Source organism: Taudactylus pleione, unplaced genomic scaffold, assembly GCF_031769625.1.
Source record: "Taudactylus pleione unplaced genomic scaffold, aTauple2 ptg000517l, whole genome shotgun sequence".
NCBI lineage: Eukaryota > Metazoa > Chordata > Amphibia > Anura > Myobatrachidae > Taudactylus > Taudactylus pleione.
Genome location: NW_028284919.1, coordinates 2,566,545 through 2,582,953, shown reverse-complemented (window position 1 = coordinate 2,582,953; position 16,409 = coordinate 2,566,545). Strand labels below are relative to the sequence as shown.

Genomic DNA, 16,409 nt, shown 5'->3' with positions numbered 1-16,409 from the left:
AACAGGTCAGCATCAGTAGACAAATAGAAAAATGCAGTGGATGTGTGTCAGTTATCACGCACTGATTCTTCCAGAAAAGTACATCAATCTTAATACAGGTGGTTATTAGCCAAGGATATAATAAAGCTGCTTTCATTATCTACTTGGAGAAACTAATAGAAAGATTGATGGAGAAAGTTCTGCAGTGTGGCATTAGACTTACCATTTATCCATTTAGCTTCTGTATCGTGGATTGCAAACTCTCCACTGACCAAATCTTGCAACGATACCTTTGCCTTGAGTGACAGGCTATTATCTTCCACTGGAAAAAGAATACAAATACATATTGGTTATTTTTCATCCTCAGCTTAAGTCACTGAATTCCAATTAGATACGAGAAAATATATAAGCAAACTCTGGCATGTTATTTTTTTTTTTCAGTTCAGTAAATAAATCTGATGGAACATTCAGAAACCTATTGTGAAACCATGTGACAGGCACAAAACAGCTCTCTCTCTCCATCTCTGTCACATGATGCATTCCCTCTCCTCCATTATTGCTAGGACCTTGTGAATGGAAATGAATGGAGAAGAGCCAATCAATAAGAAATGGCTTGGTCGATTTTTCCTCAGCAGACATGTTTTTGGAGACCAGAGAGAAAATTTATCAAACCTTCAAGAGAGGCAAAGTGGAGAAGTTACCATAGCAACCAATCAGCTTCTGTCATTTTATATACTGTGCTAGATAAATGATAGCTATAAGCTGGTAGGTTGCTATGGGCAACTTCTCCACTGTATCTCTCTCAAAGGTTGATACATCTCCTCTTGTGCATTGGATCAGTGGATCATAATTTGATGATAATTCAATCTATTTGAACACAAAGGAATATGATCAGTAAAAGATAGTCTAAGAAATAAAATAAAACATCTTTCATTATATACATAAGAAAGCTGGGGTCCACAGGATATGATTAGATTTGTTGGAGATGCTAAATGATCATTGAGGCATCACTCAGTAAAACGCTTGGCTACCTCACCTCTATAGGAACATTGGGTAAAATGCTTGGCTACCTCACTTCTATAGGAACATTGGGTAAAATGCTTGGCTACCTCACCTCTATAGGAACATTGGGTAAAATTATTGGCTACCTCACCTCTATAGGCACATTGAGTAAAATGTTTGGCTACCTCACCTCTATAGGCACATTGAGTAAAATGCTTGGCTACCTCACCTCTATAGGAACATTGTCTAAAATGCTTGGCTACCTCACCTCTATAGGAACATTGTGTAAAATGCTTGGCTACCTCACCTCTATAGGAACATTGGGTAAAATTATTGGCTACCTCACCTCAATAGGCACATTGAGTAAAATGTTTGGTTACCTCACCTCTATAGGCACATTTGGTAAAAAGTTTGGCTACCTCACCTCTATAGGCTCATTGGGTAAAACTTTTGGCTACCTCACCTCTATAGGCACTTTGGGTAAAATGCTTGGCTACCTCACCTCTATAGGAACATTGGGTTAAAATGTTTGGTTACCTCACCTCTATAGGCACATTGGGTAAAATATTTGGCTACCTCACCTCTATAGGCACATTGGGTACAATCTGTAGTCACAGCACAACCAATCATCACAAATAGTAATGAGATCTGACCTGGTGATCTGGCATTTGCCAGGAAGGCTGGTGTATAGGAGTCTATTAGTGTTCTCAAACTGCTTGTTCTGAATTCAGTCCTCATTAATGCACCTCCTACTGAGCCCATGCATTAAAGGATATAATACACAGCACTAAGACGAGGCACTGCAATATCCATAATAACATCAGTTGATTGCAATGTATTTTTTGTATATGAAATATTCACCTACAGGCTAAATTAATAATAATAGATGAAAACTGAGCCTGATATGAAAATTAATTATAGGGTACAGAGTTGGTCAATAATAAAAACAGGGACATTTCTAGAAACAATAATTCCTTGGAAACATCCTTAAAAACCTGGATTGTCCATGGAAATTAGGAATACATGGCATTTATATACCTAGCCAATGCTGATGAAGAAAGTGACCTAATGAAAATTAAAATATTACAGCTAAAAGCTATTTCGTTTTTCTTCACATGTACACTGAGAGAAATTTGTATATAAACCAATATAAATATAATTATACCTATGCAATCTCGAGTTGCATGGAATTCTCTTCATGGATGCAAATGCATACTTGCTGTCCTTTTAGGCAGCATCCTCTGGGAAAAGGCAGCCAGGCCGGCACTGTGGGGGGCAGAACTCAGCTGAGGTGGGCGGGGCTAGTGCGGGGGGGTGACAACACTATTGCGTCTTTGTAGCCCCACCCCCCACTATGCAAAGCCGAGATTACCGGCATTGTGGAGTGGGGGTGCTACATTTACACGATTCAATGCAAATCACGTCATCGGCCGCCTGTGCGTGGCCGGTTGGCCTCAAACCCGAGGGACTTGTCCACCTTTCCGGGTGGCCGGGAGTGCCACCCGGTTTTCAGGAGCCTGCCGGCCTTTCCTGGAACGGTAGGCAAGTATGTGCAAATGATGGCTGTATACATATAGTAAATATGTGAATTTACAAATTTTTCTGCAAATTTGTCCAATTCTGTGACAGATGCAACTTAGCCGGATCTGTCTTTTGGTGTAATCGAGTACTTCTGGGAATGAACTGGGTGGTGGCAAAGTAATCGCACATTACTACCCTGACTTGTGGGTCTGTCGTGGGCATGTCATGGATGTGTATCTAATTCTATGTGTGATTATGAGTCATGCGTATGTGGAAGGGGAACCTGCTTCTGACGGATCTCTAGCATGGGGCTGGTACAAGTGCAGATACTAATGACGACAATTGTGGCGGGTGGAGTAAAGTCAATAGGTGGCACTAGTGTAAGCTTGCACAATCACCGCATTAGTTGAATTAATTCTCGCATTAGCATAAAATAGTAAATCCGGCTTTGGGGGCTGCCCACATACAGTACAACCACTTAGCGTGCCACTCAGAATCAGCTCATTAATATGTATAAGGCTATAATTAATAAGTAAACCATAGCTTTATTGAAACAAACATAAAACTGGGCATCGAACATCAAGGATGACAATAAACAAAGAAGGAAAGAGCATGTAAAGTTTAAGTACTGTATCTTTAACAAATGTAGTGTCAAATGATAAAGTAGAGCCCACCTAATGCCTTCCACAACATTACATTATCTTGGAAAATGTGACATCTTCATTGGACACAGAGGCACAATTCAGCTGCTATACTTAACGCTAATAAATGCCAGTCTGTACTCATGCCTGTCCCCATGGGCAGAGACACTGGAATGTTTGAATGGCCCTTTTGACAAATTTTCCAGTAGCTATTGAGGGCATTGCTATCTAGAATAAAACAATTCGTCATGTTCCCCATGGATCAGCAAGCTATTATAGAGACAAACATTTTGCCAGAGACTGTAGCGGTTTTCTCATGTCCTAGTTTACAGGAATTGCACTCACCACTCGTCCCTCTAGCCAGTGACAAAACTGTGTTTTGGAAGAAGCAATTGAACCTTTACATCAATGTTATGTTTGTGATTCTTCCTGTCACCATACATTTGTTCGCAATACATCACTAGATTAAAGGCTAGTAATTAAAAACTTTTTACATTAAGGAAATGGTACCAACTCATGTAAAGGTAAAAATTAATAACAATAATTACAGGTATTCTCCTAATATGCAGCTTTCCATTCAAAGTTTTGCAGTAAATGCTGGACCCTGCTCTACAAGAGGAAGTGGGGAGGGACTACCTTTAACGCAGAAGGTGGCATCTAATTGGGAAGCACAACTGTGGTCCTGAATGCTCACTCCTCTTATGCACCTCTTGTGGCCAACTTCAGATACGCACTTCTCTTGGCAGATGATTGACAAAAGCAGCAATCAAAGTTTATTGCAATAGAGGTGAAGATCCCATTCTATACTTACCTACTTCCCTGATCTGATCTCTGGGACATCAGGGGTGGGGGTGGTCCAAGTGAGAAGCGGGGCTGTGGTACTGTGATTTGCATCATCGTGGCCCAACCCTCCACAGCTCTTTCCCCCTTTCGCAGAGGTTGATCCTAGTTCCCCTTCAGCTAAAGGACCTGGACCTGACATTGAGTAAGGGCAGATGTGCAGTTCCAGGCCCTGACACCGTTGTTATTTTATCTCAACTGTAGTATCTGGCCACCAATAGTAGAAATTTGTACCCTCGCAGGCTTGCTTCACTCGTCACGCTTTGGGCACGGTGGATCGCTTCGCTCACCACAGGTTACTATTCCCAGTGTATGTACACGTGGATAGTAATTGATGATGTCAGGGTCCTGTAGCTGTAGGGGATCTAGCAGCAACCCTTACGTGGGGCGGAGATGACGTGATACATACGAATCTTATCATCACTCCCCCCACCTGCCAGAGAAGTGGTGGGATGCAGGACCTTTGCCCACTGTGCCAGGAGCTTCAAGAGCTTCCTTTAATTCAGGACTCTCTCAGAAATTCCAGGAGAGTGGGCTAGTGTATTTCTTTATAATCTCTTTTGACTACGATACCAACAAGCTTTGGCAGTTCTGCACATATCTCTTCTGTTAGGAAAACACTACAACTAAACATAATATAGAGAAACTATCATTAGAATTCCTGAAGGATCAATATTTAAAAAAATAATAATTTCCGTGGGTTGGAAGATGCCAGTTGAATCAGTAACATCCCCAAATCTGTAGAGGTAAATTCAGTTGTGTAAATCTGAGACAGTGGGTGTTCTTTACTGATAAGGGACGCATTTAAGATGCCGGTGGTCAGGATGCCGTCAGTCAAAATACCGGCGTCGGGATCTCGACCCGCAGCCAGAATAACGGCGCCAGAATCCTGACAGACAAAGAGCAGGGAACCAAAAAAGATCACTACATATCACACCACATTGATATGTAGTGGGACCCCACGACCTTACTACATATCAATGTGATGTGATATGTAGTGATCTTTTTTGGTAGCCGATTCATGTTTTATATAAATAGAGCCCAATGATTTAAATATATGAATCTGTCATTTAAAAAAAATGTTTCGTTTATAACACTGGTATACAGATTATTTTATTACATATAGTTATTTGTGTGAGGCTCACCAGGGTTTAAAAAATAATCTTACCTAGTGAATGTAACCTGACTTGAAAATGCATAAATGTGAAAGAAATCTGCTTATTTCCGGTTATTGCTTACTCACCCCTACCCTGGGAAATTTCCTGCAAAAAGAGCATATTTTAAACCAAAGCTGACACATAGCACAACTTTTCCTTCCATTGGGAAATTTTCAACCTACACCTTGCAATTTCCTCGCTATAACACTGGCTAGAGGTACGCCTGTAGCGGTGATAAACGACTTGCCTATGAACACAGAGAACCTCGCTGGTGCACTACTGCTGGAGATGGAGTGGAGATATAAAGGAAAACCACAGGCTGTTCAATGCAACAGTTTATGACTTGTAAAGGTGCAATTATTATTTTTTAAATGTTATATTCGTGTTCTGTATAACTAGAGCCCCATGACAGAGGCAGGCAGTACAATTTGTCACTATAGATTTCTTGTTATACTTACATTACATTTAGCACATTGCACATTATATAACACTTGCATGCTACAGTATTTATAACTGCAACTTTATGCCCTAGGAAATCTGAATGCAATTTGTAGGTATTAAGTGAAGTCTTCATTCACATGGGTAATTCTACCTGTAGCAGATAGCACTGTAATGAGAAAATGACAGCATTATCCATGAAAGTAAACAGGATACAGGACCAACCAAGCTGCGATTAATTGGCATCAGGGAGTTTAGTATGGTGTTTATATGTGTCTACTAGACAACTTATCGGTGATCCCCGGAGATGCCAAAGGCGAAGGCCCAGGTGGAAGGTGCAAGGGGTGTGATGTTGTCAATTGCATCAATGTAGCCCACAAACCGCATTGTGCAGTGGTGGTGGGTACATGGTGATATGATTCACCATAAATAGTGTTATCGTAGCCCCCGGACCATCCACATATGGCTGGCAAATTCTGGAGACTGGTCTGCTCCATTTGAACTCCATGGGGTATATTTAATGAAGTGAGAGTTTTTAGAAGTGGAGATGTTGCCAATAGCAACCAACCAGATTCTAGCTACTATTTTTTAGAAGATGCTAGATAAATGTTAAATAGAATCTGATTGCTTGCTATGGGCAATTTCTCCACTTCTAAAAACTCTCACTCACTTTAGTAAATATACAGTACCTCCACTCAGGGCCGGTTCTAGACATTGTGGAGCTCAGGGCGAAAGTTCCCAGTTGCGCATACCCCCCCCCCCCAAACCACTTACTGAGGTGCTGGGCTGCCCCCAAGCTCTCCCCTCATGGTGAATAATTGCCATGCGCAGTAAAGCGCCTTACACAGTATGTCTTACATAGTAATGGCCTTTATAACACATTATGCCACAGGCAGTAATGCCCTTTATAACACATTATGCCACACGCAGTAATGCCCTTTATAACATATTATGCCACACAAGGTAATGGCCTTTATAACACATTATGCCACACGCAGTAATGCCCTTTATAACACATTATGCCACACGCAGTAATGACCTGTATAACACATTATGCTATATGCAGTAATAACCTGTATAACACATTATGCCACATGCAGTCAGGGCCGGATTAAGGGGGGGGCGACAGGGGCGGTCGTCCAGGGGCCCCCACACACAGGAGGGCCCCCACACTCATACACGGCTGGCGACGCGGGGACTAGGGGCACATGTAGACTGCTGCCTGCGCTGCTGCATGATCAGCAGGGCGCAGGCAGATACCAGGAAGGGGACAGGACAGTCCGGGGATCTGCGTCGCTTAGTAACTTTATTGAACCGGCGGTGCCAGTGGCCAGTGCAATAACGTTTTTTTTGTTTAATCAGTGCAGCGTGCGTGACGTCATGATGTCACGCAGCGCTGCACCCATTGAAAGAGCAGGCATACGAGGAGCTGTGCTGCAGTGAGCAGCCAACAAATAAGGTAAGTGTGGGGGCTAGGCGCTGGGGAGGGAGACGCAGTGTGCCGAAGAGAAAGACAGGGTCTGTCAGACTGTCATCAGGGGGAGGAGGCACTGTGGCTGTATTGGAGGGGGACAAGGGCCCCCACAATTTAATCCGGCCCTGCATGCAGTAATGCCCTGTATAATACATTATGTCACACGTTGTAATTACATTTATAATACATTATCCCCAATTCAAATTACACCACACAGTAGTCCCTTATTCATGTTATGACACACAGTGGTGCCTCTTTTACACAATGCCCAAATTAGTGTCCCTTATACACAAGGCCAACAGTAACAATGCCCCTAATACAATGCCCACAGTAGTAGTGCCCCTTATACAATGCCCACAGTGGTGGTGCCCCTTACACAATGACCCCAGTAGTGGTGCCCCCCATGCAGTGCCCCCATTAGTAGTGCCCCAGTGGTAATGCCCCCTATAGTAGTGCCCACAGTAGTAATGCCCCCTATAGTAATGCCCCCTATAGTAGTTCCCCCAGTAGTAATGCTCCCAATTAGTAATCCCCCCATTAGTAATCCCCGATTAGTAATGCTCCCATTAGTAGTGCCCACAGTAGTAATGCCCCCGATAGTAGTGTCCACAGTAGTAATGCCCCCTATATTTGTGCCCCCAGTAGTAATGCCCCCTATAATAGTTCCCCAGTAGAAATGCCCCATTAGTAATGCTCCCCAGTAGTAATCCCCCCATTAGTAATGCCCCCTATAGTAGTGCACCCAGTAGTAATGCTCCCCAGTAGTAATGCCCCCATTAGTAATACCCCCTATAGTAGTGCCCCCACTAGTAGTGCCCCCAGTAGTAATGCCCCCATTAGTATTACTCCCTATAGTAGTGCCCACATTAGTAATGCCCCCATTAGTAATGCTTCCCAATAGTAATGCCCCCATTTGTAATGCCCCCTATAGTAGTTCCCCCACTAGTAATGCCCCCATTAGTAATGCCCCCTATAGTCGTGCCCCCCAGTAGTAATACCCCCTATAGTCGTGCCCCCCATTGTAATGCCCCCTATAGTAGTGCCCCCTATAGTAATCCCCCAGTAGTAATGCCCCTATAGTCGTGACCCCAGTGTCCTGGTGCTTCTGAAAAAAAAAATACAAACACAATACTTATCTTAAGGCCTGCTCCTGCTTCCGTTGCGGTCCGGTCCGACCGTGGCACCTCAGATCTATGGGAGAGACGTCACGCCACTGCAGGGAGGGAGCCGGGTGCCCGCTGGTAACAAATGTCAGCGGGCGCCCGGCAAATGGAGCCTCCCTGCAGCGGCTAACGGGGTGGGGGGGGGAACAGCACAGTTTTTTTTTTTTTTTCTGGGCTTTTTTTCTTTTGGGACTCAGTGGTGCCCTCTATGGGCCGGCGCTCCGGGCGACGGCCCTGTTAGCCCGCCCCTAGAACCGTCACTGCCTCCGTTAGAGATCCCCAAAATTAGGGATTCTCAGACATTCCAGTAGGCAGATATGATCTATTTGCAGTACGAGAAAAAGTTTGTTACAGTGAGAACATCATATTTCCTCATCCATGGACATTTCAGATTTTGCAAAGCTATTAACTTTTCATATATACTAACAGAGGTGTAGCCAGAACTTTATGGGCCCCATAGCAATCTTTTTGAGGAGCCCCTCCCCAATGCTTCTAGAGAAACATCTCTCTCCACAGTGGTTGTTCATTCTATGCCCCATAATATTGACTTAGTTCATTTTATGTACCATACAGTAATAGTGCCCTAGTTCACTTTATGCCCCATAGTAGTTCCCTAGTTCACACTGTACCACACAGTGCCACCAGTTCATATTATGCCACATTGTACTACCCTCAGTTCACAATATGCCACATTGTAGTGCTGCCAGAACACTTTATACTACAAAGTCCCTCCATATCACATTATGCCACTCAGGAGGCAAGGACCAATCAGATCCAACCTGAGGGGGATACTTCCTAATCCAGGACATTTCATTTTGAGTGGAGATCTTCTTAATTTAGGCACACTGTTCCTTTCTGGGACAGTCCTAATCTCACAGATTAATTTTCAACCCCCAGCTTCACAAAAGCTGTAAACAAGGAGAAGCCTGCTCTCCGACAGTGGTGGGCTTACTGATTAGCTCAGCTGTGCCTGTGAGTATGAAACAGGAGTGTGGGAGATGGATCACATCAGTGTGGAACTTTATAGAGAGGGATAGACTGAGATCGCCACTGATGAGTCCCCCTTTTCAAGCCCAGGCAATGGGCTCGACCCAATTTCTTAGCAGGCAATTTCAGGAACTTGGTAGACAAATATATAAACTGGTTCTGGGGCCCCCTAAGCCTCTAGGCCCCATAGCAATGACCCACTGCACCCACTATAGCTACTACTGTACATTATTCAACTGATAGTATATACTATGATTCAACTGCCTAATTAAAGTTGCCATCATAACATTTCTTACCAACCAATATTAGAAATGTTAATTAGAAACGCAATGAGACAATAGTCAAGACTGTGACAGGGAGGGGGTTTTATAATCTATTAATTTATATGCAAATTGTATATAAAAAAAATTTAGGATGAAAAATTTAGTTTTTATATTTGGCTATAGCGTAATAAAAATATAACTACTGTCAATTTAGTTCCCTTTCTAGAAAATTTATGTAAATTATCATTAATATGGTATTATTATTATTGTTTATTAATATAGCAAAAATGATAATATGCAGCGTTGTACAGAGAATATGTAAAGTCCCTGCTGTAGTTGGGACTCACATTCTCAATTCCCTAACACATACTATTGGTCTGTCAGTAGCCACTTAACCTACTTTGTGCAAAACTCCTTTCTCTTTCATGTATACTCCACCCCTTTTGTTGTCCACAAATCAGGACTGTCCCGCCAAAATCAGGACAGTTGGCAGGTATGTAATAAAAAATAATAATATAGATTTTAATGGTGTATTAGCTATGCAAAATTGCAGACAGATATTTACAAGTGTAGTAATAAAAAGAATATATTCCTCCTGACAGTGCACCGTTAAGCCGGGTACACAGTACACTAGACGATATGTTGTCCGATCCAGCAAATCGGACGTCATATCGGGTACATCGGCCAGTGTGTACACGCTAAGCATGCAGGTCCGACAAGCGATATCGACAGCGGAGGCCATGCTGCCGAAAGCAGCATAGGCCTCGCCGACGTTCCGGCACCCCCGCTAAGCATGCAGGTCCGACGAGCGATATCGACAGCGGGGCCATGCTGCCGAATGCAGCATAGGCCTCGCCGACGTTCCGGCACGTTGCCGGCACCCCCGCTGGGTCCCGCCGCGAATGACATTGTGCTGGGTACACAGCGTTTAGTGTGTACCTAGCATTAAAGATGCATTTCTGTCCCAATCTGATTCTGAGCCAGGTGCAATGCCGATATTCACACAAATGAGTAATGCTTTTAAACTGCATACCGCTAAGTAGATAAAAAGTCGCACAGCGCATGTGTTTCATGATGTGTACTCACAGAGGCCCAGTGGCGATTGAGACGCACAGTATTGAGCATTCCTGGGCAGTTGACTGGGAGGTGGCTATTAAGACGCACGGTGATGCGCTGTCTTATGGGCGTGTTATGGGAGTGTCTCAGAACTCAGAAGCTTACAGTGGAGGCAGGGGCGTCTTAAGATAGGAGGGGGCCCGTGTGCACTCCCCGTGTGGTGCCCCCTCCTCTCTTCCCGGTGGCCGGCAGCTGACTGACGCGGCTGGCCAGTCACTGGAGCATTAGTAGAGTGTGCCCAGAGTCTACTGCGCATGCACAGAACGCCGGAAAATGGCCACCACGGCCATTTTCCTGGCGTTCTGTGCATGCATGTGCCCGGAGTCTACTGTGCATGCGCAGAACACCGGAAAAATGGCCGCAGCTGCTATTTTCTGGTGTTCAGAGAAGCGCTGAAACCCGCCACGGGACCACGGACAGGTAAGTTTAAAACAATATGGGTGCAAGGTGTGCGGTGTGGGGCCCCCCTGGACCCGGGGGCCCGTGTGCCCCGCACACACTGCACCCATTATAGATACGCCACTGAGTGGAGGCCATACACTGCCAGAGATTCTGCACCTAGCATGGGACAGGTGCTAGTTTTGATGGTGCCTTCAACAGTAGCACCTATGGGTGCACCAAGCAGGATAGTTGTGACTAAAGACACACAAAGTGGGCATCTCACAAACAGCCATACACTTGTACCCCAGGGCAAGGGCTATTACTAGCATTAGCATGAAGATGCAGACGGGACTACAGCAAAAGACGCTAAAGTGGTCGCAGCAGGGTGCAACTTAAAATCAGCCCCCTAATCTCTGCAGTCTTGAAGTTTAATTCTTTACATTACACAGGAATAGCATCCTGCCTGTAAGTGTTAAACTCTATGGACCTGGGAAGAATAATTTAGAACATGCATTTTCTGCCATATTACAAACAAATCATCCTCTTGAGATTCGAAGACATGAAAAGAGCTCTCTGTGTAGAATATCAGCAGCCTCCTCCATTATGTCAGGACTGGGAGAGTTCATTGCCAATACATGTTACTGTATAGAAATGCTACCTCCATGGAAACCTAAACGCCTGCAATTCTTATCAGAGCTCCCATTTAGCAGAAATGGAGGAGAATTACCGCAGGTGCATCATTTAGCATGCCATACAGGCAGAACACATAAAAATGTATTTCATCTATTTAGAATGCAACTGAGCAGAATGATTGGACAGTGCTGGCTAGCTACAGCTAAAGAAAATAGGGCTTCATGCCGTGTGGTTTTCCTAGACCAGAATTGATTTGTTGGCTATGGATAGATTTGCAGCTGGACAAACCACGTCGAGAGGCAAATTGAGCAAAAGCAATGTCTTTCTGCATGTAGGGGAAATGCTGCCAGTTTCTGCATGCAGCACACAAATACTGGGCAGCTTTATTTGTTCACGGCAATGTAAAGTTGAGCTAGAATATAAGAAGTTTTAAAACGACATGGGTGACCAAATTGGTGCTTGTGCCAAATGGCTGTATCACATGGGCCGTGTTAGTGCAGTCGGTGAACCCATGCTGACAGTGTTCACCTTGCAACTTAATTTTGAGCATGCCCAACAATTATCCAATTGAGTTTGGTGTATGTAAGACCAGCTGAATTCTAGCGACTAATGGCCCTTTTTACTATAGTAAACCTTACTTACCTGTGTAGATGTTCCTCACCTTTCATCACATTTTGCTTAGCTCCATATTATTTTTAGAAAAATATAGGCTGGAACCTAGCGACTTTTGTCTACCTATTTCACCAATTTGCTGGTTCGGCTATGTGCAGAGTGTTGTCATGGTGACGTTAGACGTTGAACTGTGCAGGAAGATTACAGGCAGCACACTATAACAGGTAAGAAAATACACATCAAGAGACGGCGTTATTATGATTGGAACAAAAAATGAGAGATGCTTTGTTCTCTTATTTATATAAAAACAGTCCCACGGCAACCCCTATTAAAGCCTATAAAGGCTGCAAGAACTACTGTAGATGAATGAGTGAAAAGGTGGAGAAGTCACAAATTTCTCCCCATATATATATATAAATATATATATATATATATATAGAGAGAGAGAGAGAGAGAGAGAGAGAGAGAGAGAGAGAGTAAACAAAAAAAATCTTTCTCCGTCTAAAATGCTGGAGGTTTTTTTATTTTTTTTACTTTTTTTTTTACAAAATAGAGCCAGGGCCGGATTAAGGCCCACATGGGCCTGGAGCTGAAAATGTTCAAGGGCCAATACTGAGAAGGGGAAGAGCTGTGATCGGTGCTGTGTGGGTGTGATCAAAGTCACCTTGGTGTGTACACTATGAACACTCTGGGCCTGATTCAGACCCTCTCGCAAGCGGGTCGATGGCTGGGCAGTGCGTCCGCTCTGGCGCTCGCATCCAAAAGGGGCGGCTGTTGATGTTGATCAACGCTGCTCGCCCCGTTTGGTAGGCGTGTCGGGGGGAAGGCTATTCAAATGGAGGCGTTCCCGAAGGAACGCCTGCCGTTTGGGGGCGGCCCCCACTGACATCACCAGTCTATTAGAGCCGGAAGCTCACTGGGGCTTGTGACGGATGACACCCTTCCACAAGGGTCTCATCGCAAGCCCGATGGTCGCGACCATCGCGACCATCATCTGGCTGCTCGCTAAAGCTGTGGGTGGTCACCCACAGCTTAGCGAGTGGCCAGGAGGCCGAACAAAAATAAACATGCGGCCTCCCTGATTCAGAGCGAGCGCTCGCTTTTTGCGAGCGGCTCTGAATCAGGCCATATGTCTCCCTAACTACATAGAAATACAAAAATTGCATTTTTTTTTTTTTTTTAGGGGGAAAACTAGAAAAACTATTTATTGCTAGTTAGGCAGCTGGTAATCATGCTGTCATGTTGATGGGCCTATTTTTATGTGGAGGCTTGGAGCTGTAGCTCCATCCGCCCCATTATTAATCTGGCCCTGAATAGAGCATTAGAGCATACTTACCTACTTGTTTTCTCCCCTCCGGCTTTTCTGCTGCTGACTGGTAATGAGGACAGGGACGGATGTCCCACTGAATGTGGTAGCATTATACTTCCACTTCCAGGAAGTGGGTGGAAGGACCTCCCACTCATCTGGGGTCCCAGGTGACTTCCTGATCTTTCAGGAGTCTACTGGCCATTGCTGTAGTGTAGGGAAGTATTGACTAAAGTATCACGAAAATGGTACATTATCTGCTAGACTACACATTGGGGCTGATGGTCAGTGGAATGCAAATCATTTTGCGGAGCATATCTTGCATTGTTTTTGCACTGCGCATGCTGCAGAACAAAGTGTATGCAACTGTGGGTGATGCAGAGTCATAGAAATGTAAGGCACATCTTCACTTGCAACTGGGAAGGCGAAGCTGGCTATTACAGGGCTTTCTCACACAGGCTAGTTTCAGTGAAGGCATGTCAATGAATTGCAGGCTATGCAGAGATGTACATAGAGATGGATATAGTAGGGCTTGTGCAAGTGCTGAGAGGTGTGGTATGGCCGCAGAGATGCATACAACTTTAGTTCTGCACAGACAATGCCATAGCAATTAAGGACAACTTGCATTCGACTATGCATTGGCCCCACAATGTCTCCCTGCACAACTTAACTCCTATATAGGAGGACAATTGTTTTTCTCAACAAGAGATCTACAAAATAGATTCTGTTTTGCAAAATAATCAACGGTTCAGTATAAAAAATGCATAATATTTAGCAAACATGCTTGTGACAGATGTAAAACCAGTGCATGAACAGTCGCACATAACTAAGCCGTCCCTAGAATATTTTGAAGACCAGATGCTTGTAGCTCTGCGGTGCCTAAACCTAATTTGCATTGTAAACTTAGAAATTAAGTTGGCACCATGCTAATATTTTTATGCCAGCATTATTGCTGTGCTTATTTAGCAGAAGTCTAAACTGGGAACACGGTGAGTATTTAAAGAAATTACAGCTGAGTACACGGTGCCAGTGACTGTAAGATTGCGCCAGCAGTGCCTGGGGGATCTCCATCAGTGGCTGAAACTTAGGCAACATCTGCATGGATGCTGACAAGCGAATGCTCCTCTACCATTAGGATCCCTTTATACAGAGCCAATTAGGTCTGACTTATATTTACAACTAATCCCCCAGATATGGCAAACACTCATTAGTCTATTTGATTTATTTAATGGTATAAATTTGTGCAACAAAAAAGAAGTTGACTGTAATTCAACAAGCAAAAATAAAGACAATATTATGACATTTACAAATGATATCAGTTATTATTACAATCAATGCAAATTCTATGGTCCATCAAGAAACTATAATATAAGCATGTGACACAAGTAAGCTCGGCCATTTTCTTGAGTGCACAGAAGTCATACCAAAGCACAGGGGTAGGCAACTTGTATCCTCTATGGGTACCAGATCTTCAACACTACAAGCTAAAAAAATGGTTGTAAGGGTGCCACCATCATTACTCAGGAAGGTTGATAATTTGTAGCCTGGGCAAAAAGACATTCTTCAGAACTTTGTACTGTTACTCGGCTGTGAGCAGGAGTAACTGTGGCAGGGTCACTTACCAAAGGCCCACATTTCTGTGACACTTTTATTGAGGATAACATCACTGACTACTAACTTACCTATTGTGAAGTTTTGATTGAAGTTTGATTGGTATTTTAGTGATCTTATAGAGTACTCATCCATAAAGTCGTTTCAAGAGAGGAGAAGGCCCATGTGCAGTCTCTGTGCGGCCCTCCCCTCTCTCACCACAGTATGTGCTGGCAAACTCTAGCACTATGCCAGAGTCTACTAAGCATGTGTAAATCTCCAGGAAAATGGCGTCAGCACCATTTTCCCAGCCATTTCTGTCCTACACATGCTCAGATCACTGGGAAAATAACTCAGACACCATTTTTATGTGGCACTCAAAGGACAGGTAAGTATAATCTATAGGAGCAGGGTATGCAGCAGTGGCCGGTTGGACTCAGGGACATAGCACTCTCTGTGCCCGATATAGATACACCTATGCTCTTTCGGATGTCTAGATATGCTCTTATATGTTTTTACTATATTTAAATATATAATGGCTATAGATACACTATAACTTTCTTGGATTAAATTTGTCCTGTGCCTCCTCTATTATTGGAACTTTTATTGATACTATTTTATTAACTATTAGTTATTTTATTTAACACTTTTTTTCAAATTTGATGTGGAAAAGTTTAAGGTTTTATATCTGCAGGGAGTTGGCAAAGTTTTATTATTTTGGTTTTCTCTGTGGCAGAATATAATGTTTTTTTTATTTGCAAATCAATAATGCCTTGTAGTATTATTCTCATAGTTAGTCTTCTTACATTGGTGTAGGATCATACTTGCTGACTACTTGGCTGCTCCTCCAGGAGAGGACAGCCAGGTAAGCAATGTGGGGTTGAAGGCATAGCACACATAAGTGGGAGGTACGGGTGGGCAAGGCATCACAATCCGTTCATTGTGGACCTGTCCTCTGACATACAATGGCATGATTAAGCATTATAAAGCAGGGGGCAGGTCCATGATGATGTGATTCAGTGCAAATTACGTCATCAAGTCACCAAGCCCGCCCACATCACTCTGAAAGTAGGCGGCACCGAGCAAGGCAACAACAGGCGGCCTCTGGGAGATGTGCCTACTTTTCCGGGCATCCATGAGAGGCCCCTAAGACTCGGGAGTCTCCCGTAGTCCCAGGAGAATAGACAAGTATGTGTAGTTACAGTATATATAGTGCTGGTAGAATTATCTTGCACTTGTAGTTAGTTGCACAGGGTGTCTGCCTTCATTTGCAGTTACAATAGACCAGGGAAGGTACTGAGTCCTT

The 16,409-nt window shown here is 43.8% G+C and overlaps 1 protein-coding gene across 1 annotated transcript in view; it reads right to left on the bottom strand.

Moving 5' to 3' along the window:
• DPP6 (dipeptidyl peptidase like 6) overlaps positions 1–16,409 on the bottom strand; it is a 587,423-nt gene that overhangs the window by 363,243 nt on the left and 207,771 nt on the right. Inside the window, exon 3 of the mRNA XM_088450360.1 lies at positions 203–301. Within this exon, the coding sequence (XP_088306486.1) occupies positions 203–301 (99 nt within the window). The remainder of the gene's footprint in view (positions 1–202; positions 302–16,409) is intronic.